At 54.9% G+C, this 26215-nt stretch overlaps 5 protein-coding genes across 5 annotated transcripts; 2 read left to right on the top strand and 3 right to left on the bottom strand.

Moving 5' to 3' along the window:
- Positions 1-709: 709 nt before the first annotated feature.
- On the bottom strand, positions 710-1790 carry NCLIV_051095 (uncharacterized protein; the record flags this gene model as incomplete). Its single annotated transcript, XM_003884664.1, has 2 exons — positions 710-901; positions 1437-1790. 2 exons carry the CDS (start codon positions 1788-1790, stop codon positions 710-712), a joined length of 546 nt encoding a protein of 181 aa, XP_003884713.1.
- Positions 1791-4228: 2438 nt separating this feature from the next.
- On the bottom strand, positions 4229-10607 carry NCLIV_051090 (putative DNA replication licensing factor; the record flags this gene model as incomplete). The annotated part of the gene is made up of 13 exons (XM_003884663.1): positions 4229-4466; positions 4722-4879; positions 5289-5421; positions 5873-6136; positions 6393-6452; positions 6715-6848; positions 7134-7684; positions 7963-8182; positions 8474-8654; positions 8762-8812; positions 9078-9385; positions 9819-9878; positions 10362-10607. The coding sequence occupies 13 exons, from the start codon at positions 10605-10607 to the stop codon at positions 4229-4231; spliced, it is 2604 nt and encodes an 867-aa protein (XP_003884712.1).
- Positions 10608-13588: 2981 nt separating this feature from the next.
- On the bottom strand, positions 13589-17841 carry NCLIV_051080 (putative Tyrosine kinase-like (TKL) protein; the record flags this gene model as incomplete). The annotated part of the gene is made up of 4 exons (XM_003884662.1): positions 13589-13685; positions 14232-14460; positions 14942-15905; positions 16297-17841. The coding sequence occupies 4 exons, from the start codon at positions 17839-17841 to the stop codon at positions 13589-13591; spliced, it is 2835 nt and encodes a 944-aa protein (XP_003884711.1).
- A 1937-nt stretch (positions 17842-19778) lies between these two features.
- Positions 19779-21080, top strand: NCLIV_051070 (putative membrane fatty acid desaturase; the record flags this gene model as incomplete). Its single annotated transcript, XM_003884661.1, has 1 exon — positions 19779-21080. The coding sequence occupies one exon, from the start codon at positions 19779-19781 to the stop codon at positions 21078-21080; it is 1302 nt and encodes a 433-aa protein (XP_003884710.1).
- A 2469-nt stretch (positions 21081-23549) lies between these two features.
- Positions 23550-26165, top strand: NCLIV_051060 (hypothetical protein; the record flags this gene model as incomplete). The annotated part of the gene is made up of 1 exon (XM_003884660.1): positions 23550-26165. A coding segment is annotated over one exon (2616 nt), but the record flags the coding sequence as incomplete, so codon positions are not given.
- Positions 26166-26215: the final 50 nt, after the last annotated feature.

The following is a 26215-nucleotide window of genomic DNA, read 5'->3' as shown; positions in this document are numbered from 1 at the left end:
TTCCTGTAGAAAGCTATGCAGCCAGGGCCTTGTAGGCATGCAGTATCGCGTGGTATATGCGCGTGACTCGCTGACGCGCTGTTCTTGTGTTGCCAGAAGAGTCAACACTCAACTTGCGAATGCAAGGGGGGACGCGGGTAACTCGCTGGAGGTGCTCTCTCTCAGGATGTCGAGTGACTTCCTTCTAGGGCAGGTTCCTTGGTTACCTGTGGCAGGATGCAGAAACGAACGCACGGGGATTCTGTGCGTGCGGAATGTGACCCCTATTCCGAAGGGGAGCGTTTTGGTCGAGCTCTCACCATTTTCTTGCTGAGGCATTAAAAGTGAAAATAGTGACGCGTCGCAGACTAACATGCGCTGCGTGGCATGCAACTGTCAATCAATGTCGTGTGTGTCGCCCCTTAGAGCTGGTACGTTTACTATGCAGTTTTTGACTTCATGTGTCAAGTCCAAGAAGGGCATTTGTGCTTGAATTGTCTTCTTTCCAGGCTGTATGCCGATTCTCCCTTTCTGCTGTAGAGATTGTAAATACTGTGAAGTCGCTGTCCAGAACGTAAACGACGTATCGCGGCTCACCGCTGTTCATTGGGTTTTTCGAATCAGGAAATAGACCGAAGCCAATGTTGAGGAACTTCGTTGCCATCTGGGGTTCCAGTGCAGCGTGTCTCACTACAAACCGTCGGAAAGATTACCTTCGCAAGACCATCCTCTATACGGAACTCAGGACAACCATGGGGAGTCCGGACAATATGACTTCTCCTGGATTGGGCGAATTGGCAACCGATTCGGATCCGTCGAAAGAAGACGACTTAGCAGAGAACCTAGCCACATACGGTATCAGAAGCACGGACTCATCCGAATATTCGGGATCGCGGCGCGAAAAGAAACAGCATGCTTCGACCTTACCAAAGTAGGTGTGGCAGTGTTGTGTTGCTGCTAGTACAAAAACTCATGGTCCTTCGCCGAACTTGTTATTCTGTATAGGGAAAAGCATCGCACATCGCTCCATGAGGCACCTTCGTTATGAACTCACGTCTAAAAATTGCCGAGAAGAGCTGTTGTGAATCGGTTGGCGTCAATCGCCCATTCCACCGTGAGATCGAATGGCAAGCGTCCTCTAGACCACCCGTCTCTCTACGGGAGAAAGAAAGCGAAAATTGTATTTCCGATTGGGAAGGCAGAAGCTAGGTCTCCTTCATTTGAACGGCCTGGTTCGCAGACCAGCAGCAGTGCTGTGCAAAAGAAACAGTGTTTGTTGGAGACCGCGCAGGTGTGTGTTCCAGTTGGTGAATGCTGTCTCTATCGTTTACTTACATGTAGCTCTATATGAGCACGTAAGTGTGTCCATCTCCGATTGATTCTCCAAAGTTTGCATCATTGGCGCTTTGCTTGTTCTTGATTGTGGTGTTGTTCGGAGTCTTTGGGAGCAGGCACACGCGCTTCGGAAACGGCAGCGTCAATCCGAGTTCAAGAAATGGGTGTCTGCTGTTGGTTTGGTGGCATCGTTGACACTGGGCAGCTTGCTCCTGCTTCGTTATTTCACGCCGAAAGCAAAACGGCCTCGACGAGTCGGTGACCGACCCGATGATATCTACGGTGGTTACGCGCCACCACAGGTGGATTACTCTTATTTCTACGACAGCTTTCAACCATCGCAAGTGGTAACGACTCGCAGTGACGGCCGTCGTCCAGTTGTTCGGCCCCGACGCCGTGCCCTCAGTGAACCTGCGGATATTGACCGATATCTTGACACGCTCTATGGACCCCTCCCGGAGACAGGCAAAAGACATGAGGTTGAGGGGCTGACGCCGGAAGTCACGGGAAGTTCTCTTTACTCTCAACCGTTTGTATCTGATCTCACATAGAGTACTCAGAAACACCAGAGGCTGCTGCGCTATCAGACGTGGACAGTCTGGGCAAGGCTGCTGGCGTCCCTTGCGGTGTTCCAGTACCCTGGAGGGGGTTCGGTTTTGCCGTGCGGCCACCTGGAGAAGCCCCTATTTTCGGAGAGAGGAAGATTGTCAGATGTTCACGCGGTGCGTTGGCGTTTTGAGGCAATTGACTGGCAACGCTACAAACGGAACCGACTTCCCTTCCGTGATATCGAGTGTCTTATCTAGGATGCAGTCCTGATGATGGAGGAACCTTTACTTTACGAAAGTCAAACAGATTTTCAAATTTCGGCCGTGACACATGCGGCTGTTTTCGGGAGATTTTAAGCACACAGCAGCGTGTCTGGCGCAGAGGTAAGCGGGCGGTTGTGTTGGTTTTGAGGGGGAGAGGGGGGGTGGTACGAAAAAAGTTTCATGTGGCCCCAGGCATCTCGTTGTGTTCCGCAGGATCGTATGTTGACACAGCCACCACTGTACACATGACTTGAGACGGATACAAATCTTTGTTAGCAGAACTGGTACGGGCGCGTTATACAGAAAAGTGAGACGATGCAGTTCAATCATGCAGCGGAGAAAATGTGCCTTTTGCTGTCCCGCCTTGTGTGCTAACAGTTTGAGGAAAGGGATGCTCTAGGAGGGTGTTCTTCGGGATTGAACTGCCCATCTTTCGGTGTACCGAGGATTACATGTTTTGTTTTCATGCAGCACCATTTTTGTCAACAGATGCAGTGGCCGTCTTGGATGCAGTAACCAACTTTGGCTCTTTCTGTTACCCAAAAGCCGATCTGTCGGGAGAGCCGCGTCGTTTCACGTAGCTGTTTTCTTTAGCAAAGCAAGGTGCGCACCGAGGTTGACTGTCTTACTGTATCAGCGCTAGTCAAAACCGTCCAGTGTGCTTCGTCTTTAACGTACCGTTCAAGTTGCGCCCTGGTTTGAAGTGCTGTAACTGTGGCTGCTGGAAATGCAGATGGCCTCTACAGGCTCGTTAACTTTGTTATAGGGAGGGGGCGGGCGGCGTTTGGGTGACTGTAGGTGGTAGGCCTGGAAAGGGCTGCGGATGTTGGTTTCCGTTCCCGAGTGGGGATCGCAATTGTTGAAACCGGTCGCATTTCGATATCATGTCAGTTTCATTGATCAGAAACGAAGGAGGGATTTTGCCGATCAACTGATATAAAGCAAAGGGCGGAACACTGTGCGCCCCAAGTGATCATCTTGAAAAGACGGAACAAGCGTGTTGTGTTTCCCGTTGGCTGCACTTGCACGACAGGGAAATAGGACGGCTGAGAGACGCAGTGTGAAGAAGGTGGAGGGCAAAATGGCGCGTGGATACCTTTGTGAAGAGGCACACGCGTACACAGGAAAATGCGACACTGCTTCGAAAAAAGGCCACACGTGACGCCTGGACGACTACTCCGAGGTCTGGGAGACAAAAACAGTTAGACATTTCGTTTATTTCTCCAGCGCTCCACGCTCAGGGCACGTTTCGTCCTTTCACGAAAGAAAAGTTTTGACAAACCGAGTCACAGGAAGCCGAGGCGCGAAAAGAACACTCCTGTGTCTGTGCTGAGACACGCCGGACAACTCCAGGGGGCGGTAAAAGGAATCCAGCACCATCACGGGCTGCTTTGTGTATAAACTGCAGTCTGTCCGACAAGAATCGCTGACAAGCACACTGAACAAGAACCTACATATATAAACTCAAGATATGCATAGGCAGTGTAAGCATAAACCATAATTGAGAGGGGCACGGACTCATAGACGCGGCGAGTCACTGGCCTTGGTGGGGTACTGCGCACGCATCTGTTTTCAGTGCATAGAACTCCACGGAGAGAAGACGACCCACAACGAACTCAACACGATTTCTAATGCGCGCTTGAAAAGACTGTCAGGACACTCCACCGCGTTTCCTCTCGCTTCCAGCTATTCGAAGTGGGACCTCGCAGAGCCCCCCCCCACATCGTTCCCGCATTTGTGGAGCCTCTTTGCAACCTCCCGAAAGAGTGCAACGCAAATTAATCGAAAGAGACAAAAGCAGCGCTCGGCTTCCTCGCTTCGGGTCCTGCTGTGCCACACGCACCGCTGGGTCAACATACACGTGCACCTTCAAATGCACACTTAAACATAGATCTACATGTGTATATATCCCTCATCTCCATCTAACTATATATATATATATATATATATATATATATATACGGTTTGCAAGCTCCTTTCGCGGGGGCGTTGAGTGTATCTTCTCGTTCTTGGATACGAAACCATGCTGCTTCCCTTCCGTCCCTCTGTCGCCTCCTTCCCGCGCTGTCGCGACAAGGACGCCCCGCAGAGGCTTATTCGTCTCAGGCCATGTCCTCGTCTTCGTCGTCCGACTTTTCACTGCCTGCCTCTTCGACAAACGCCACCTTGGTCTTTGTGCGGTCAAAGGTGATCAACGTCAACTCTTCGTACTGTTGGAGCGCAGCGTCCAGTTGCTCGGCGGCTAGACCCGCAGCTGCTGCCTGCTGCTGCAACGCGGAAACCTTCATCCACCCGTCCCACTTGGCGCCCTTCTTCTGCTGGGTCCGACTCCTCAGATTCCTGCGCAAAACACAGGGACACCAACGCAGCGTCCACGCGACGCGAAAACGGAGGCGCTCAGTAAACTTTAACCCCTTTCTCTCTCCCAGGGCTCTCACGCAGCAGACACGTCTCTACATGAGTTTGGCTCCTAACGCCCTGCGTGCAGCTACACAGAAATCATGGATGACGAAATACATGGGGACGTTAACGAACTGCGGAGGCTTGAAAAAGGGCGTTTGCTGTCGAGGTGACACGCCTCTGGGAAGAGCTCACTTTAAGATTTCAAAGGCAAGACTTGCGCGGTCTTGCTTCCTCCGTCTTCTGCCTTCCTCCGCAACGCGCACACTTTCCTTGGAAGCCTCCATCAGACGCAGCGCCTCCTCGAAGTCGGGGGCTTCCACCCAGTCGCTGAACCGCAGACATGCCAAGGCCTGCACAGAGGGAGAGAGCGGGAGAACCGGAAAAAACGCATCTGCATGCACACAGCGCAGTCGCTTTTCGCCACTAGAGGGAAAAACACCTGCCCCGAGACACCCGCAAACAGAACGAAGGGGAAAAACGTGCACGTGCGCAGTGACCGGAATTCGACGGAAGAAACAGGGAAACCGGTAGGGAGAGGAAAGCTGGTTCCCCATTCGAAATACAACAGCGCGTGGTGCCCAGCACTGCCCGCGAGAGAACGTTCACCGACAGCTGCTTATACACATCAGGTGACTGCGGCCAACAACGAGGAAATAAACAGCGACGATTTGCCTGCGGGGGCGAGGTGAACGCAAATGTACAGGCTTTCGCGAGGCAGGTACACATCGCCACACGAAAGGCCTGTCCACAAAAACGAACCTGAGCAAGACGAAGAATGCCAAGTAGCGCTCGAGGGGTCGTGTACGACGGAAGGATGCCCGACAGCCTCTCTTGCTGCTGTTCGTCGTAGCGCGTGTTCGCGTACCAGTCAGCAATCTGGGGAATCAAAGATCTGCAAATGCACGAAGCGAAACAAAGAGGAGAGGCTGCTCCGAATCCATTCAAAGCAGGAACTCCAGGCAGGCAGCAACAACGCGGTCCCTCAACAGCCACAGAACCGCTGAACAATCCCATCTCACTTCATCTACCGCATATCTCCAGGATGGAGTCGGCAGTAAGGAAAAGCATACCAACGGAGCAGCGCCAAGATTTGCACATGCATGCATGTACCGTTGCAACGACATCTATTGACTTTCTGGTGTCAATAGTAATAGATCTCTCTCATTCGCAAAATACGTGCAAAGTTTGGTGGTCCGTGTTCGAGTGTGCCTGTGTGTGTCTCGCACTCTACATGTGTATAGGTTCATACATCTAGCCGCGTCTTGAGATGTCCTTGTTCATAGTTTCGTTTGCGTTGGTCATCTTGTCCCTGTGTTTTCTGTGTGCATTTCGGCCGCTCTTACTCTTCGAGCGCAGGGTTGCCTTTCTTTGCCTCTTCGATGAACGCGCGGAGCACCTTTTTCTCCACGACTTTGTTTCCGAAGCCTTCCGGCTCGTTGAGCTTTTTCCCGTCCTTCTTTCCCTTCCTTCCCTTCTTTTCTGTGCGCCCTTCGTCGATCTTCGCTTCCGCAGCCGGCGTGGCCCGGTAAATCCCCAGAATGTGCGCCGCCATCTGCGTGTCGCGATGGCGATCTGCCTGGTCGAGGAGCAGAAATTGGAGGTCAAAACTGGCGAGAAGAAAGCAGCGCAAAAAGCGGCACAAAAGGCGCATGTGCACGAAGAACGGACCAGGCAGGGCGCCGCAACAAAGATATAAGACCGGAAACCCGCAATGTTTGACGAAAGAGCAAGCGGCCGAGAAGAGCGGCGAAAAATGGAGAACAAAGCAGAAGACGACCCCACACGAAACAGTCTCTCCTGTGTCTCTCGGGTGTCTTCCAGTCGGCGGTGTCTCTGTTCTCCCTGGGTGCTCGGATGACTCACCGAGACAGCAGCGCTGCCGGCAGGTTCATGTTGACCATCATGGGTTTTTTCACGTCGTATCTGAGAGACACAAGACAAAATATTCGAAGCTCAGTGGCGACCGAAAAAATGAGTCTCAAAAAGACAAGAACAGGAGACACGCATGGGGAACGCAGCGCAGAGGCAGAGCCTCAGAAATCCTCTCTCTTTCAGCGGCAAGTGGGGACACGTCGACACGCATGCACCCCAGAAAGAAAAGAGAGTAAGACGGAGAGGCACAGATGGAATGGGAGGTTTCTGCGCGTATCCCGAGAAAAGGAAAGCAAAGACCGATCTCGCTTACCGTCCATCTTTCGGATTTGCCGCCGCCAAGACAGCCGTGCGCGCCGGCAGGCAGCTGCAGTGCCCAGCCTTCGCGATCGACACGGACTGCTGTTCCATGACCTCGTAGATTGCACTTCGGTCAAAATCGTCCATCTGAAAACAATTCAGCAGAACGTCTCTTCCGCAACTCTTCTCAGAACGCATGCGCTCTCCATTTCACAGGCCGCGCCCGCGCTCCGTAACCCCTTCGAGCCGTCGAAAAAAGAAGTGGAAAATCTCAACTCTCCGGTCTATTTAAGCGCAAACCCCGACAGCGAAGCGACGCTTCCCCGACTGACATATGACACACATCAACGGGCCCCGGCATCTAGCTCCTGTTCTCCTTTCCTCTCCTTTGCTTCTCTTCGTTCCTCTTCTTTCCTTTCCTCTTCTTTTTACCTTGTCGAATTCGTCGATGCAGCAGATGCCGCGATCGGCGAGGACGAGGGCGCCGCCCTCGAGGGTCGTTTCCATCGTGGCTGGGTCCTTGATGACGGCGGCGGTCAGACCGCTGCTGCTGCTTCCCTTTCCAGTCGTGTAGATGGATCGGGGGGCGATGGAGCAGATCTGTTTCATCAGTTGGCTCTTGGCGACACCGGGATCACCCATGAGCAGGACGTGGATGTCTCCACGAATCATGCCTCCGTCGTCCTTCGTGACGGTTTTGCCGCCGATCAGCTGCAGGAGAAGCGCCTTTTTCACATCTTCCATTCCGTACACTCCAGGCGCAATGCTACGCGACAGCAAGTCGTACAGACCCGGTGTCTGCCGCAGCTTCGCCACTTGCTCGGCAACGTGGAGACTCTCCCGCCGGTCTAGGTGAGTCTGTTGCTTTTTCAGCTGAATGAAAGAAACTTCAAACACCTTCTCCTGCACCAATCCGGAGCGAAGCGCCGCGAATCCCATCTTCCGCACGGGCTTCAGCAAGCCGCCAAGCGTCACTGTCATCCCTGCAAAGACACACAGAGTCACCCGACACGCGGTATCTCAGCGGGAACGCGCGGACGCACAAGAACCTAACGGAGAGAAAAGAGCAAAAGAGAAAACAGAGAGTATCGATCCGAGGACGAGCCCCCGCAACCCCTGGGGGCCGCACAGCTCTCTCCCGCGCTCTCGGCACACACAAGGCCGTCCGGAGACGCAAAACACGCATCTGGAAAAGAGTTGTCTCGGGGCTTCGAGGGCCGGGCGAGCGGCTCGCATCTGCGAGTCGTCTTGCGAGACGCACCGGGCTGCAGGATGTTGGTGACGGCGTGGCCGACGAGGTGACAGTTGAGGGTCCGGGGAACGTCGGCCTCCGGTATCTGGCAAGTCGGTTCTTGAACCTTCACTTCTTGAAAAGGCAGGAAGAAACTCAGCTTCGGATGAAGGTGGAGCGTGCACTCGCGGTTCCGGCTGTTCTTGCAGAGCGGACAGGTCACCAGAGGCATGAACGCGCTCGCCTCCACCTGAAAAGCGGAGACACAGCCAAACCGAGCGCGCCTGCCCTCTGGACTACAGCCCGAACAGGGGTATGACACACACACGTCAGTCGTATCACCTGCACATACAGTATCAACGTCTGTGGATCTGCATGCACAAAATGCAGAAGGCCACGCGTGCACAGACAGGAATAGATGGGCAGATGGCATGTGGCGAGTCGAGCTTGCAACGGCTCCACACTGGAAGCTGAGCGGCGCGGGCGTATGTGTCCGGATGGAGATTTCCCCCAGGATGCATGCATCAGAACAGAAACCTACGGGTTGGAAGACTTTCTCATGGCACTCTTCGCATTCGTACGCGGCGACCAGGAGCTTCGGTTTGACTTGTTGGACGCGGAGAACCTCGCAGGTGAAGAAGGAGAACTTGCCCATGCTGGCGGCGTCGACGCTGCGGAAGAGACGACAGCCTTCGCGTGCGGGCGGGTAGAGGCAGATGCGGCTGCAAACGAGAAACGAGAGACAAAAAGAGACGCAGAGACTGGCCGAGGGGACCGCTCGACTGCCACAAAGCAGACTGCAGCAAAGCGACGTTTTGGAGACACTCACAAGCCGCAGCGAAGAAAGGCCGGCACCCGCCGTGTAGCCATGTCGCGCTCCCTGAAGGCAAAAACGCACGCGCATGCAAACTCAAAGACAGATGGCCGCAAGCACCGCAGAGCCCCGAACACGGAAATGCAAAACAACAAACCTAGATCGACACACTCAAGCTGCCTGTTCTTACACGACTGCGCACGCCGAACGTGTGCATCTATCTCGGCAAATACTACACATATACATGTAAATGTAAATGCATATGGGTGTGTATGATGCATGTGTGTGAATGGGTTTGGACTGTTTCGTGGAAAGGTTCTGTTTTTCTCACCGAATCTTTCTCCATGGGTCTTTCTTTCGCAGTCTCTGCTTGAGTTCGTTCGTCCACGCCTGGCCGTCAGTTGCCTTCAGGAACGGGGCCTCGTCCTGCTCCGCCGTCTCGGCTTCTTCCGTCTCCGTCTCAAACAGATCGGGCTCCTGCTTTAGCACGGCGTCTGCGGCCTGGTACAGGAGTTCGATGTACCGGTTTGTGTTGGTGAGGATGGCCTCGTACACGGTCAGACTGGAATTCTTCTTTCCCGCGCCGAACTCGTCTTCCTCGCCCAGAGGGGCGTCCTCCGGTTGCTGCGTCGTAAAGAACTGAAGACAGGGACACGCGAAGCAGAAAACGCTGCGCGAGAAGTGGGGCGGTGAAAGCGAGTACACAGACGCCAGGGAGACCGACGAGACGAGCAGGAAGAACAACCGAGAGATGCACAGGGGAAAAAAACAGAAGCCCGTGGCGGGTTGGCCTTCAGTGGGCGAAGCGACACAGCCGTTTCGGCGGGGGCAGTGACGAAGGCTAAAAACGACGGGAAAAAGAGGGAGCCTCAACGCAGAGAAAGAAAAGAAGCCCGACGATGCTTTCTCCACAACGGAGAAACATGTCCACCCTGTGGTGGAAGAAACCTGCTGAATCTCTTCAGTTGCTACTGCCGCCCACGTAGCCAGATTCGGAATCCCTTTCTTCTCTCTACGGCCTTTGTTCCCGGGAAAACATTGTCCCTTTTCCGTGTGTCGCGCGCGCACACACCTCTCGGACGTCGTCCAAATACACTGGCAGGTCGTCTCGGCGTTCATCGTGGACAGCTTGCTGCGGAACGAGCCCAGAAAGCAAACGAGAGGCGAGGCGACCGGGGACAATGAAAACGGAAGGAATCGACGCAGGGAAACGGAAGAAGAGCGCAGAAGGAAGAGAAACGCACACGCTCCAACCTAGGCAAGAAGCCTCGGGGGAGGAGACAGCCAGGAGGACGCGAAAAACGCGGAGAGGTTCCAAGAAAAACACGCGAACCCAGGCGAAGGATGCAGGCAGCTCAAGTGCAGCAAAGTGTACAGACACCGGACAGAGGTTAGACAGTGCGTGTTCGACTGGGTTCCCCGTCCACATTGAGAGCTCTCTCCGTCGCGTGCTTTCCCTGTTTTTTTCGCGCATTCGCCCCGAGATTGCTGGATAAACTATCAGTGGTTTCTTGGAAATCGCCTCTTCCTTTCAGAGCATCTGCAGCAAAAAAGCAAGGCGCAACCGGGCTACGCGAGGCGCTCTCTTTCGTCCTTCGGCCCGCCACGCGCGTACCAGGAGGTTGCGATATTTGAAGTCGCCGTGTGTGGCGTTGGCGCTCTCGCCTTTTCCGTGGGACGCGAATTCGTCGACAAAGTGGAGAAAAAAGTTCTTCAACAAGGCCACGTGGCGGTCGTACTGCTCGACCTCGAGGGTGGCTTTCTGTTGCAGCGCGGCTTCGTCAGCCCGCAAAAAAGACAAGTGTTGCTGCTGTTGCTGGAGCGTGGTGAAGCAGAGAGCGCCTACGTCTGTCTGCGCCATCTTGTCAAAACCAAAAGGGAAAGTCTTGGCGACGCTTTGCGCTGTGCATGTGCACCGTTCCTCGCTGGGCACTCGTCAGCGCAACGCCCAGAGTCGCTGTTGCGGGAAAAAAATGAAGAAGGTCGCGAGAAGAGAAAAACAGCACACAGGACGCACGAGAGACAGAGGAAGCGAGAGGAGAGGTGACAGGGCGGGGACGCGACCGGACGCGGCGCACAGACTCTCAGAGTGAGGAAGAGACAAAGGAGGAAACAAGGAGAAAAAAACGAGAACGGGTGGCTCGTCCGAACCCCGACGCGTGCGGTGGAACGCGTCGACAAAGGCGAGAGCAGCGACAGTGAGGAGCGCCGCGTGTGCAATTCTTCCTGTTGTGTCCCTGTCGATGTCCTCACCAAACCCCTCTCTGTGTGTCGGTCTTTTCTCTCTCCAGAGAGATGGCCTGCTCTCAGAGAATACAAAGGAGTGAGGCGGCAGGCTGGTGGCAGGGGCGTGATCTGTCGCGCGTTTAGAAGGAAAAAGGCAGACCAGAGTCTTCAGGGGTGTCGGGGGGAAGAGACTCGTTTTCCCGGCAGTGAGAGGAGATCTGAGTTTGAGGAGAAACGAACAACAGAGAGGGAACGACAGAAATCTGTCTTGGCGGCGGGAGCGACGGGGAATTTTACTACACCGGTTGGGGAGACGAGGGAAGGCTCGATGTGCGGAACGAGACACAGGCGCACATATGAGCCCCACAAAGCAGGAAAGACGTCCGTCGATGTTGCCGGGGGAAAGTCCCTTGGACGGAAGAGAAAACACGGTTTCGACGAGCAGAAAAGTGGGAACGAAAAGCGGAAAAAGCGTTCCGCGAAACACGGAGGCCGAGACAAAAAGGGGGGTGGCCCCAGAGGGGGGACAGGACAACCGCAAAGAACGCAGTGGGAACGGCGGGCCGCGGTTGCGCGAAACGGAAAAGAGCAGCAACCGGACGGTGAGCAGGGACGAAGAGAAGGTGAGGTGGCGTGTGTTCCGGGAAAAACAGAGACCGGAAGCGGAACACAGTGCTGGGGTTTCAAAAAGCAATAACCGCAAGGTGGATTTCTCCTTTTCCGTTTCTTCAACGGCTCCTCTCGGGCAATCGGTGCGGCCTTAACAGTGGAAGAAAAGGGGGGAGGGGGGTGTTTGCGTCTTCCCCCCTATTTTTCGAGGGAAAAGGGGGGAGCAGAAGCCTCGGCAGCTGCCTAGCACGTGCGAAAGATCCTCCGCGTCACCGCGTTTATGTCAACTGTGTTTTGAGTTTACACCAAGGAAAGCCGTACCTTTCGTCGAGACATGCGGCAAACACGGGAACTTTTACCCGCAAGAAGTAAGAGGAGCTTCGTTCCGGTTGGCCCCGCGAAAACCTAACGGGAAAAACAGGAAGCCGTCACTGTTCAAACGCCACCCTCGGGGCGCGAAAACTTTGTTTTCTCGGTCTCCAAAAAAAAGAAGTGGATTTCCGAGTGTTTGCGGAACTGAAGAGGAGATCCGCTGAAGGCAAAGCAGTGATACCAGCAAGTGCGATGCTTGCACACGTTCGCAAGACACAAACGGGACCACAATACGACGGCTAGCATACTCAGACACAAAAACTCTTGCAGCGGCTAGACGTGACGACGAGACAAGAAATTCCACACCACAAACCCCCTCTTCCTTGGATCCGTTCCAACGGGCTCCAGTTCTACCACACCCTGAGAGAGGACGCACGCCGTGGCCATCACACACGCTCAGACTCTATAGACGGATCATGCCTTTTGGAAAATCGCGACGACGGCAACAGTTATTTGTTGTGCATCTTGACTGTGTGTTTAAGAAATCAACTGTGCACCGGTCCGCCTCGCCGAAAAGAAACCGCGAAGACGCCTGGATATGTTCGGGGTTGACCGGGGGGACGGAGGCCTTACTCCCCTTTCGTCCCCGTGAGAGTTTGATTCACCGCGCGGCGCCTCTCCACTCAAGCAAGAGACGTTAGGCGGGAAAAGAGTATCGAAAAGATTCGATATACTCAAATGGGTCTGAATGAAATACATCACCGACGGACGGGTACAGCATCTCAGGGCCGTTGACGGCTTTAGGCCGTTTAGACTGTCGTCAGTGTGTGTGAACCTACTTTCTTGTTTTTCTAGGCTTCCTCGCCACACGTGGCTGCAACGGTTGCGCTTATCTACGTGTTTTTTTTCCGGTGCTTCATCCAGTCAGTCAAAAGTTCTCATGAGAATTTTGCCGTAGTTGCCAGAGGCACTGCCCGTTCGCCCGAAACCACGCTGAAACGTGCCCGTACGCACTGCAGAGGATACTTTCCTACGGGCGTTCCACGCGAGACAAAAGGATCTCGGGAAAGGAACTGACTTGTCCAGCTAACGCTAAACTTGAGACACTTCTTTCCTGAAGGCCACCCCAGCGCAGGGTTTCCGACCATCTCAAGAGAAGTGAAGGGGTGTGCGCAGTGCCGACATAAAGGAATGGGATTTTGTCATTCTGGACGTAGGTACAGGTCTCATTTTGTAGAATTTAACAGAGACTCAAGTTAGGGTTGACGCCGTCATGCGCCTATATGGTACAGGCAAACAGATGTCACGTGTTCCCGATGAACGCAACAGATCCTCGACACGCGGTCAGTCTCATTGCCCCCAGGAACACCGGACTCCCATTCCTTCGATACCTGACACATCTGCGTGAAGCCGCGGGCTCCGTTGGCGAACGATTGAAAAGATGTAGGACGACGTTCAGTGTGGCAACACGAGCTCACTTGTCAGCAAAAAGTTCCAGGCAAATGCTGTCCCACCTGTACGCGTACACATACCTGTTCACGTCACAACCCCTACAGAGTTAAAAACAGATGAAATTATCTTGTGTCGATGCCATGTGTTACATCCACCTTCAACGTGGGTCTCGAGCGTCATTGGACGGCCTCTCGAAAAATCCCCTTTCCGTCGCACACCGGACGCATGCCACTTTCTCTGCGGTTAGAGCTCTTCGATTATGATTTCCAGCGCTTTGACAATATGCGTGAAGGGCGGGCGGTTCGCGGGGTCTTTGCGCCAACAAGACTCCATCAGGTTTCTGTGAACAGGACACGTTAAAAGGGACACACAGCGAGGAAGTGGATTCGCCGATCCCCTCACGCGGCGAAGGACCAGTTCGGCAGGCTGGATCCCAGCTGTGGAGTGCATGCGACCGTCGTTGTTCTACGCCGAGCATGCTGGAGACTCTGAGGGTTTGTGTGACCCAGCTACAGACGCTCGAATATCTGCGGCAAACGAGAAAAACCACCCGTACATCCGACGGAGATGAAAGCTGCACAGGCATGAAGCACTCTCCGTACTCTTTGAGAAACTGGTACCGACAGATGGACTCTCGGAAAGCTGCACACGTCCTCTCAGAAGGAGTCCATGTGAAGCCAGTTGTCGGGAGACCGGTGCCGGACCATCCGACGAATGCAGAAACGGCGGGCTGAATATACGCTTCTCGCTTCGCCCGCAAAGACCATGGCTACCCTATTCACGTCCTCCACGCGAATGTTCTAGACTGTAGCGCAGGGTTATATTTGTGCCCCGGCACTTTGGTTTGGCGACGCATTCGGACGGCCACACCTGACAGAAAACTCACCTGAGGCCCTGAGGCAAATCTCGGGGTAATGCATTCGAACTGATGTTCGGCCTCAGACCACAGGGAATGAGCTCAGGAAGCCTTTCGTAGGCTGGCGTGCCTTGGAGCTCCTGGAAAGGAATGCGATTTGACAGGAGCTCGTAGAGCACGATGGCGAAAGAGTACACATCCGACTTGTCGGTGCATCCCTGCTTGGCCAGGACCTCCGGCGCCATCCACAGAACCGTACCTGCGGTGACAAATGGAAAAGAGATGCCGTGTTTGCCAAAGTCTTCACAGCCACCCCTCTCGAAAGAAGAGTGAAGCACGGGTGCTTTTCTGCGCGGTTTGCCGGTACTGTGGTTCGATGTCCAGCCCTGAATCAAATAAGAGTGTTACATTTTCGGCCACAGTCGTCGAGGTGAAACGCAGTGGAAGAGCTTTTGATATCCTTGTTTCGTTAAAAGTGTTATAGGAAGCAGCGTGCATGGCTACGTTCGTTAATGCGTGGAACAAGGCGGGCCAAGGGTGCCGGAATAACGTGAGGTGGAGCGAAGGATGTTCGCTGTTGTCTTGGACGCTGCGGTCGGGTGGGTCTCAGCCCTGAACGCCTCCAGATTTTTCAATCCCCCAATGCCTTTTCGACATGTGTGTCTACCCCTGGCGCTTCCGTCCTCTGTGGTTTTTGGTACACGCCTGCGGAAAACTGCTGGACTTTCCACAGCGCTCACCAGCCCATCCAGCGGCAGGGACGCTCGGTCCTCCCGTCGTCCCTCCCACGGCGCCCAGGCCTCCAGGCGTCAGCACAGTGCAGCCGAAATCGGCCAGTTTAGCGAGCGGTTTCTCATCCGCATTGACCCCGTCCACATTTGCCTCGGTCAGAAGCACATTGAGGCTTTTGATGTCTCTGTGGACGAGATTCACACTGTGCAGATACCGGCACCCCTCTGCAAGGTCTAGCGCAATTTGAGCGCGCAGCTTCCAGCTCAGAGGCACCGCTGAGCCGCGAGAAAACAAAATGTCTTCAGTGCCGTGTGACGAAGGAGCAGTCGAAGCTCCTGGAGCCCGGAACGGCCGTTGCGCTGGGCTGGTTTCCTTCTTTGCAGCAAAAGGCGCCAGCCTCCCCAAGAAAGCCCAAAAGCCTCCCCCCGCGTCCTCAGATGGAGCGGCATGCTCATTTGCCCCCGGCGACGCTTGTGATGTGAGACACTCCAGCATCGAAGCAACTGCGGCGCGGTAAGGCTCGTCCTTGGGGTCTTGCAGAGATGACGCCGGCTGTGTTCCTGTTGAGGAGGGTGTCCCCTCTTCCGCCGTGGCTTCTTCTGCGGGATTCACCTTTTTCACACCTTTGTGAAGGAGGTCAAACAGAGATCCCCCAGCACAGAGCTCCGTCAGCATGAACAGCGGGGGATTTCGCGTCCCTGCACCCTTTAGTCCCACGAGATTTCGATGCTTCAACCGAGACATGACCCCCAGCTCCTGGCGGAAGTCTTGAATGACTTGGCGGATTTGAGGCGCCCTTGAGGCTGCAGAGCCCCCCACAGGGAGCGAGACAATTTTGCAGGCTACCGGGCTGCCTCGCCACTCCGCACGGTAGACCGACGAAGTCGCCCCCTTCCCGATCACACCCTGCATGAAGACCTCTGCCAGGGGTACCTCGAACGGACAAGAAACTCCGAGTGTGGAGGGGAGCGCCTGCGAAAAAAGACAAGAGAAGCCCGTGCACGGGACGTCCGGAGCGTGCACCACGGCAAAAAAAAAGCGTTGCGCAAACAAGGGACCTTTGCGCACGGACCGTTGTTTCACGAGGAACCCCCGGAGAGTGAGCAGGGCGCGGATGCAAGAGCAAGGCGGTGACGGGCACGAGAGCATCGAAAACTGCTGATTGGAACAGAACAGACGACCGGAAGTGGAAACTGAGATATTCACGTCTAGGTTTTGCATAAGTAGATGTACGCGTGGCAGAGCCGGATCCGAGCACGTCTCCATGCACCTCTTAAAACACGGATCTCTGGATTAGGGGAAGAACGTCCCGCGGACACTCAGGTTCTACGAACTGGGGGGAAACTCGTTGGGCCTCGCGTACCGCTGCGTCATGGCTAGAAGCTGGTCCGTGGGAAGGCACGTCCCGGGCACCCTTTTGATCGCTGTCGTCGTTCCCAGACTTGTCCACCATCTGTATCGGAGTTGTCGCTCTCGCCTGAGACATCCCCCGGGTCGCGGGTTTTTGGCTCCCCTCCTTCTTTCTCGATACCCGTCGCCGTTGCTGCCACCCCGATCCAATCATCCCCGGGTGTGGCCCGGAAACGAGGCCGAGCTGAGGGTATTTTGGGGTCACTTCGGCATCCAATGGAAAGCGCTCGACTTGCTCCGGAGACGGAGGGGGTGCCGGCGAGACAAACTGCCCCTGAGCGGTTTGCGGCGTCGAGGTGACCCCGCCTGGCCCTCTCCCGGTGACGCAGTTGACGCAGTTCGCCTGGTCAGTTGTTTCCGAGGTGCCGTCGGGATTTCCCATCTTCACGGGGCCGTCACAAGCCTGAGAAGAAACAGGCAGCCTCCTCCCGGAATCAGGCAGTCGCAGCGGCGACTCCTCCGGCGTTTGTGGCGAGGTGCCGAGGCCACGCGCGGGGCGACTCGTGTGAGGGCGAGCGGAGGCGGCGTCGTAGACAAGACGACAGCTGGAGAGGGTCTGAGGCGGAGAGACGACACGGGAGGCACGAGCAACGTTTTCCTGGACAGAAGGCGCGGCGGCTTCGGAAACGTCGGACGTCGTGTGCGCCTCCGGGTACACGAGGAAGGAAGGGAGGCGATCTAGCGACGGCTGTGGTCCTTTTCCGGGGCTTAAGGCGAAAGTGAAGTGCGACACTGCCCGGGGAGATGCAGCCGCCTGGCCAGTGGAGACAAGGCTGTGAAGCGCACTCGCAGAGTCGGCCCGCGGCAGGATGGAGTCCTCTCCTCCGGACTCCTCAGCGCATGCAGCCCGCACAGACGAACCCGGACACGCGCGCGGCCGCGGGCGTGTGGACGCCTCCGTTGCAGCACAGGAGGGGGGCGGCGCGAGACAGAGGTCTTCAGACGCCATCAGAGACTCTCGACTGGCGACCGAACTCTGCCGAGGAGTGTGTCGCGTATCGGATCGGGGGGCGGATCCGCCGCTGATCTGTCGATCGTGGCTAGTCGCGTTCGACGTACTCAAGTCAGGGGTAGTTTCACTTCCAGCGCCTTCCAAAGGCCTGGACGCCCGAGCCTGAAACCTCTGCAAGTGCAGAGGCGACTTTCCACTCCCTTCGTACAGCGTGTCGACCAAGGCCTGCACACCCTCGAGTGCGGCCCAATCGGGCTTACCTCGCTGATGCGCCAGACTTTCAGCGTGGACCTTGTTGGCTCCTGCCGCCTCCGCCGGCCGGGGGTTTGAAAGCCGAGTCGACGGGGGAGTGTGCTTTGACCCCGAGAGACTGGACGGCGCCACGACCTTTGAGTTAGCTGAAGAAACAACGCGTGCGCCTTCTAGGTAGGCCTCCTGTTTGTGTCCCACTCCCCCTTTGCTTGGAGACAGTTGCCCCAGCTTATGCACTGTCTGTTCAGCAAATGCCGACGCGTCCTCGAAGGACATAATCTGTAGAGAATCCATGATCTCCCCTTCTCTGGGAAAACTTCCAGTGGAAGCATGGACAAGACCTCTGGGCCCCTCAGAGATACGCCGAGGAGCTGACGCCAGCTTGGAGAGACAGCGGAGGACGGAAAACAAGCAGGACACGCAAGGCACTCCGAAACTCAAGCCAGCACGTTTCTGGACAGCAAATATTCAGCAGAAATATAGACCACTGAAGCGCGTAAACGCGGCGCCACCCGATTGTCGCGAGGTCCGTCTCCTGGACTCGAAGCCTCCAGGATGGGCAGCCAAAAGTGGAAAGCACAGTTCGATGAAGCACTCTCCCGAGTGACCAGAACAGCGGCAGAAATATTCCGCGCGTTGCCGTGAAAATTACTCAGTGAGGGCGACGGTACGAACAGCGGCGCGCGTGGTTCGCTAACTTGAAGCCGCGTAGTGAGTCGAGCGGTCCTTTACATTCGAAAGAAAAAGGGGGACGGGATGAAAAGAAGGGGCAAAGAAAAACAGAACACACTCAACGATCATCCCGAAATGCTAGGGGACCCTGCTGTCCGGTGGCTAGAAAAGGTTGCCTCAGCCCGGGCCTCTGTGTGGACCGCTCGGGGGCGGGGGGAGGTGAAGCTGTAAAGACATAATCGTGTTCTCACGTCGAAAGTCAGGGCTTTTTCGCGCAGCCCCTCGTGGAGCATGTACATGTGCGCGACACAGAAAGACCTTGCAGCAACAGAGAGAGTAAGAAATGGTTCCCCCGCTCGCTCGCATGGACCTCCAGTCCGCCACGGTTGTCTTCTGGTACGCCAGCCGCTTCCCCCGCGCGTCTCGAGAAGACGCGAAGGCCGTTCAGTCCGCGCGCCCTGGGTAGTTCCGTGGCAGGAACCTGAGCAACCAGTTTGATCAGTCGGCTCAGATTTCAAGAGTATCCAGTGAAAATGCGAAAGATACAGAAAGCAAACGGGTGTGAGTCGCATGAAGCCTCAGGAATCAGAAGACAAGTGCCCAGGAGGTTGCCCCCCCCTCCCCCCCCGCGACAGAGTTTGAGGCGGAAACAGCTGTGTTTCGTTGCTATACCGTGTACAACTGTGTATTTTCCAGGACTGGCAGTTGCCAAAGCGGCGACTCCGCCTCTCGCTACCCGTTTTTTTCGCGTTTGCCCACTTGTGGCGCTGGCAGCGCTCCAAGTAGACCATCAGTTTTCTGCCATAGTTGGAGCCCTCTCTTCCGGCCCAACTAGCAAGACACACACATCCGTCCATTAGCCGCCGCACTACACAGTGTCTTTTAACAGCGCTCCCTCTCTGTTTTCTCAGCTGACAGCTGGGACGACTGCGAAGCAGCGAACCCCTGATGTGGAGCGGCGTTATGTGGAAACTGTCCTCTCATGGGGTTTGCGCGCGGCGGGTCTCCGGCCTCCTTTCAGTCTCTCTGCGCTAGTCACTGGAAAACACACCCGGAAACAGACACCGGAGATTTTCTAGAAAAAGTCCGGAGGAAGAAGGTGTTGGCCGAGCGGCGCAGTGTGCGATTCGTCCTGCGGAACCGATAAGACTGATGCAGTGGCTCGGATTTCGCAGTAACACGACTCCGGATCGTCAAGTTTCTCGGATATTTCAAGTTAGAACACGGGGGGCGCATGTGCCGTGTTTAATTCTGTGCAAATCCTTGTTGGATTCGTGTTGGTAAACCTCGAATTGTTCACGACGCAAGACAAACTCGGCAAGGAACTTCGAAGCAGTTTCGTACGTTTTCACCTCTCGTCGATCACTTCCCGGGCACCTACGCAGAGCCTACAGTCCAGTCTGTATACGTTTTGTTTCCCTGCGACTTCCGCCACTGTTCCTCTCCGTGGCTGTTTTGTTTCTGCAAAGACATATTATGTCTTGATGTGCGTTCTCGACCGTTGCTGTCCGTGCGGAGTGTGATCGGCTCGAGGGTTGTCGCGAAAAACACCGGTAAACATGTCGAGCAGAGACGCGGTGTGCGCCCAGTCGCTGGGGACCGAGGGGGAGGCGCCTGTTCGGCAACCTGCGCCTTCGAAGGGAAAAGACCTTTCCCAGAGTCCCGATTTGCCTGGAAACGAAGGTGCGGCACTCACTTCAGATGTTTCCGGCAAAAGTGAAGATGGTAGATCCCGTCTCTCGAAAGCCTCGGAGACAGACCAGCTTGTCGCGCCGTTCGCTGAGGACGGCACACCGCAGGACTTCCATTGGACGACACAGCCGATACCGCACTCCTACCGGAGACGTACGATTCTCGAAAAGCATCCAGAGGTCGAGGAGCTGTATGGATATGACATACGCGAGGCTGTAATTGGGGCGTTGTCTGTTTTTTTGAATCTTTATATCGGATACAAAGTTGTGCAGTGGCAGCTGGGATGGCCCGCGGTTGTGCTGTGTACGGTCGTCATAAGCGCCACAATCAACCATTCCCTCTTTCTTGTCATGCACGAGGCGTCCCACATGCTGTTGCTTCCAAAGCGGTGGATGAATGAGTTGTTTGCCATCTTCAGCAATTTGCCAATGGGCACCCCTGCCGGTATCAGCTTCATGCGGTACCATTTAGATCATCACGCCTATACGGGTGTGGATGTTGTCGATGCAGATATCCCCAGTGAGATTGAGGGGCGGTTGTTCAACTCCCGACTGGGCAAATTCATTTTCGTGCTCCTCTTGCCATTTACCTATTCGCTGAGGCCGATGCTGCGAGCCCCCAAAAAGCCTACCTTCATGGAAGCGGTCAACTGGGTAGTTATTATTCTCTGGGACATTTTCGTGTATAAGCATCTCGGAGGGAAAGGCCTCTTCTACTTTGTCGGCGGTTCCTTTTTGTCCATGTCCATTCACCCCTTGAATGGTCACCTCATTTCGGAACACTATCAGTTTCCCAGGGGCGAGAAGCTCCAGGAAACGTACAGCGCATATGGGTGGGAAAACCTGCTCACATACAACTGCGGGTACCACCTCGAGCACCACGACTTCCCACGTATTCCTGGATCTCGGCTGCCGAAACTGCACAGTATTGCGAAAGAGTTCTATGACTTGCCTCACCACACTTCCTGGGCACGGGTCGTGTGGGACTTCATCATGACGAAGGAGGTCAGTCCCTTCAGCCGCGTCAAACGCGTCGCCACCCGAGGCGGGAAAATCCCCTTCCCCCACAAACAATTTCTTGCCGACGAAGTAAACGAACTCGGCCCCTTCTGGACGGGACCCAAAGCCGAATGCCAGGGAACCGCCCCTGACACGAAGAAGGCCCAGTAACGCAGACGGTGCCCAACTCTTCTCGAGGCTGAGGCCCTTCGCCGGCTTTTTTTTCATATATATATATATTCACATATTTTTATGTGTATATATGTATAATTCGTCGGTATATATATATATATATATATATATTGATGGATCACTTACGGGGGACTTCTCCGAGAGCTCGGAGCCGGCGAAGAATGCCACGAGCAGTCGGAGACACGGAGGTCTAGCACTAGAAGGCCGTCTTCCCTCGAAATACATCCACGCGTGGATTCGTTATGTATGATTTGTTATTTTATTTTCGCTTCGGTCGATATCTCTTGCACCACATTTTAAACAGCCAAGGAATTCTTTGCTTCGATTTTTTTGCTTTCTAACGGTCACCAGGAGCCGCGATATCCTTCCGTGTGTAACGTGACGGGTCTGGAAGTGTGCGCATTGCGCGTCACGGTCAGTGCTTGTTCTCGATTTCTTCTGTTCGAGTGCTTTGTCCGCTATGCAGTTTTGTTCGTATTGTTGAGCGAAATGCATGTTGTCTCAACACGTACTTATTCTGTTCCTGAAGCTTGTCCAAAAGGCTTCCCTGGTGAGCTTTCGCTGTAGGGAGCCACCGCGGTCGGTACATTGTTGTAAGGTGCACGTCAGGGAGAGTTCCATCGGGTGTGGACGCGCCAATTCTTGTGTCATTTCGGGCAACCTTTATCTCACCGTCCATATCGCTTGATTCTACGCGGGACACACAAGCGTGTAGAGCTCCACATCAGGGTCGCGAGCATCTAGCGTCGCTGGCTTTGCACTCAGCCGCTGCAAAAGTTATATCTGGCAACAGAACCTTGAATGTGCAGAGACGTAGGGCAGGCAGCGCTCGTGGTACGAACCACCTGGTGACATAGCCCGATGGGGTGCTACCCGGCAGGCCCAGGAGGGGGTTAGGTAGGAACAAGGTATGTAACGAGGTTCGTTTTTTTCTGAGAGCTACCATGCTCGTTTTTCGATTCGGTTAACTCATGGGTAGCCCGATGCTGACATTCATCGAAGTTGCCATTCTCTTGAGAGCTCGGGTGCACCCTGTGAGATATCCGGAGGACCGAACGGATTCTGCCAGACTACAGTGTGCGCAGACCCACGAAGGATTACATACGCGTCAGCAGTGTGACACTGGGCGACAGCGCAGATGGGTGTCTCCGTTTTCCAGCTTGTGGCACAATGAGCACGCGTGCTGATATGACTGCTGGAAGTCCAGGCGCACAGAACAGGAAGGGCGCAGTGAACACAGCACGACCTTATACAGGATACAGACCCATTTCCTTGTTCGGCGCAGTGAGAAGGCGACGCCCACACTCCAGATACATTGAAATAGGAATCTTTTAGCGGAATCCTGAAAGCTGGGCAGCGCTCAGGGCCCAGAAGAGCTCTTTTGTCAGCGGTATACCTTCACCAGCCTGCGGGCGGCCCCTGACGGTTGCGTCTGTGGTTGGGACGGAAAGAAGCTATTGGCGCTCATGGACCGTTTAAAGGAGGATGCCGTCAGCAATAATGCTGCCCAAGGTGAGCAGCGTCAGGCGGCGGAGGTTATCCTGCCTCAGAAGCCGTTGCCGAGGAATCGGAGGCGTGAACGGTTATAAATGATAACGCTTCCTAGTGTGATGTGCACGCCCCTTCGCGGGTAAAACATGGACTGATGACTCTAAAGGTGGTAGATGAGTTGCACAGACGCCTGCGCCTTGATCACTTACCGTGTTCTCTGACGCAGAGTTTCGTTCGAACTGAACCTAGTTTCTCTAATTTTTTGTTTGTCGGACTGCACGCGCACATGTTTTTAAGATGGGTTATGTCGACTTTTCTACACCGATGTGCGACCGAATTTGCGACGGTCACTCGCAGCGAGCACGGGGCTGAAGATGATCGCAATGCGGGCTTTGACGTCGAATAGCCAAAACTCAAAACGAGGCCAATCGCTGAAGATTCTCTTGCAGGACCCGTATCTAAGGTTTGGTTTTACACATGCGATGCGTTTTAGCCAATCTTGCGTCCAACGCTGGCAAGTCAGACTGCTAGGAGACATCAAAACTCGGTGTATGTGAGCTCTAACGTGGTGCTCCTGTGTTTCTGAAGTTGCCTATGTTTTGGAAAGCGCTTTCCCCTTTGGTCATCTCCAGCAGTCAGATCTCTCCGTTGTGCACGTCACGTATTCGGGGGCTTCTCTCCGTCGGGCTGCAACACGCAAACGCATACAGCCGAATCAGAAATGTACCCGCTGGGTCCCAAAGTAGCGTGCCGGAGACAGCTAACGCCAAATCAAGTTCGCCATAGTGGGGCGAAATCTACCAAAGATCGAAACTGTCTACTATACAGAGGCAATTCACCCTCTGACTCTCGTGTTGAGGCCATCGTGTTGGCAGTTAGCGCGACGCCCTGCCGTTTCGTTAGGACCGCTCCTGGTCTGTATCCTATTTCCATTACCTTACAACACAGAAGACCAATATGGACGATTTCGACGGAGATAGCAGTCCTCACTTCGGTGCGGCAAGACATTCGGGGTCGATCAGCGGTGACATTGAGCCTCAAACGCCGGATGTGTTTGAGTGTCACGACGCACACGGCAACGGGAAGAAGGGCGAGCTCCCAGCAGTGCTCCAAGGCCGCCCAAATCACTCCGTTCACTGTGAGAGGACCACAGGGAGTGGTCCTTCTGGGCAATGCTTCAGCTACTCCTACCCTCTATGCCGGCGAACATCCTCAGATTCAAACGCTTCGCCACGCAACGAAAACAGTTTCGTATCCGAGGAGGCAAGTCCGCTCGGAGGACCTGACGAGCACGAGGAGCCAACATGCACACAGCGGTTCCTTTGCCCGACGTTTTCATGCGCTGTGTCGAGCGTAGGCAGTAACAACTTTGGAATTGACCAAGTCACAGATCCGAGAACGGACTCCAGTGCGGGCACACCTCCACCAAGCTATGGAAACCGAAATGGTCGTGACATTCAGAGCTCTTTCAGTAGCCAGAATAGCCAGCATCCAATCTCACGAGGCTCCTCCGCGTCCCGATTGACGCCCGCATCGGCATTGTCCAACACTGAGTCTGAAGACAGGAACGTAGCACCGCTTGCTGAGGGCGAAGAAGGTGTGCTTTTCGGCATCGTGGGGGGATCAGACCCGGAGAAACCGTACCCCTGCATTGTCCTCCGAAGCGCTATTGAAGCGATGTCAACGGGCACCTCACTCAGTTTAGGTAACGACTCGGGCGAGGGCCCCAGCAGCGGAGCGTCTATCTGCGAGCCCAGTAGCGCGTCCAAGGGCGCGGGCCACGGAACAGTAGACACCGTGACGGAGACCTTTCCCTTTCAAGATCACAGCAAGGGACCCTGTCCGTCAGGCATATTCGAGGCAGAGCAGGAGGGATACGCGGGGGACGCGTGCCCGGATCAGACCGGAAGAAGTCTACAAATTTTTCCTGAGAGTATGAGTGACTACGACGCCTGGGAGCTACACCGTATGCACGCCAACACACGAATCGTCTCCAACAGAGTGATGGATGCCCGTCCACAAAACGACGTAGTAAGTCAGGAAGTGCAAACGCGGCTTCCAGCGCGGGGTTTGAACAAGTCCGTTCAGACCCGCACGGCGACAGCAGATGTCAGGACGCAAACTAAACGAGCGGGACGGTGCCAGAGAGGAGTGCAGTGCGATATGACAAGGAAAATAGCCTCGTTTGCCCATGAAGAGTTAGTCAATCAGCACAGTCAGGTGGTGCGTCATTTGGAGTCGAAGGTGTCGACGGTTCGGATGCTCAATGAGCGCCTACAAGATGAGCAGCGTCAAAAGGAGGTAGGGCTCCAACGGTTGGAGGAAATCCAGTTATTTGTGGAAGAGCTGCAAGGCCTGTTGAGAAAGACCACCAGGACTCTTTCGTCGGTCCGAGCTGAGCTTGCGGAAGAAAAGAAACGATCCGAACGCCGGACCGCCGAGGAGCAGGCATACTCACGCGCCCAACAGAGTGAGAAAGAAAGTACGGACAGAGAACACCAGCTCTTGGTATGTGCGCTTCAGACACAGCTGAAGCACGCAAGAGCACAGCTGGAGCAAGCGGAAGAAGAAAGGCAACTGGAAGTTTCCAGAGAGGTTCGAAAAACGGTGGCTGCTAAGCAGCATGCACAGGAACTCGACCAGCAGTACACGGCCCAGCTCCGTCTCCTGCAGGCGCGTTACGAGGAAGACAGCGAAGCGATAAAACAAGCTCAAGAAGAAATTCTCACTCTCCGCAAGGAATTGCGAGACAAGGAATCCCAACATGCTCGGGTCTTACATGATACCGAGCGCCAGAAAGATGCTGAATGCGCACACGTGGAGGCAACGCAGAAGGCTAACGCTCTATCTATTAAGAAAGAGCTAATGGACAGAAGCTTGGAAGTCGATAGGCTTCGTGCGACATTGGCCAGCCTCGGAGAGCGACTCAACAGAGTGCACCACGAGCATCTTCTAGAGGTTCAAGTTTTGGAGAGGAGCCATCAGGCAAAGATCCAGCAGACGCTTCTGGAACACAAGCGAGCTCTCGACAGTCACAAGAGGTACGCTCAGCAGCTCCGAGAAATGGCTGCAATGGGGAAGGAAGATTTCGCCAGTGGACTGGAGACCCAGCGACAGTGTTGGGAAGACAGGACTGCACGCCTGCGGAGTGAAGTGGAGCACGCCCGGGCTAGAGACCGACAGAGCGCTAAAACAATTGCCGAACTCAAGGCGTCAGCTGAGTCCTACAAAGCGCTAGCTGGAGAGCTCCAGTCGGACCTGAGAGACAAGATTGCCACCGCGCATCACCGAGAGGCGGAGCTTGCCATTCTTCGATGCGAAAGGGAAGACCTTCAGCAGACTTTGCAGGCATCCGTCGCTGAATACCAGACTTTCCGCGAAGAAGCAAAAATAATGAAAAACAAGCTGCTAAGTGCCATCGACGACAAGGAAGAGGCTCTCGCACTGGCAGAGGCGCGCCTTGCCGATGAGTTCACTGTCCTCCATGTTGACGTGGCAGAGCCTATCACCCGCGAGCGATGCACGCACGGCAAAAGGAAAGCTGCGCGCCGAAGGCATATGGTTCCGATAAGCTGTAGGCGGTCCCACTCCTCCTCACCATTTTCACCGCGATGCATTTGCCC

The sequence above is a fragment of the Neospora caninum genome, chromosome X (genome assembly GCF_000208865.1).
Source record: "Neospora caninum Liverpool complete genome, chromosome X".
In the NCBI taxonomy this organism is placed as follows: Eukaryota; Apicomplexa; class Conoidasida; order Eucoccidiorida; family Sarcocystidae; genus Neospora; species Neospora caninum.
The sequence above is the reverse complement of the archived record's forward strand: the minus strand, read 5'-3'. Positions and strand labels throughout refer to the sequence as shown.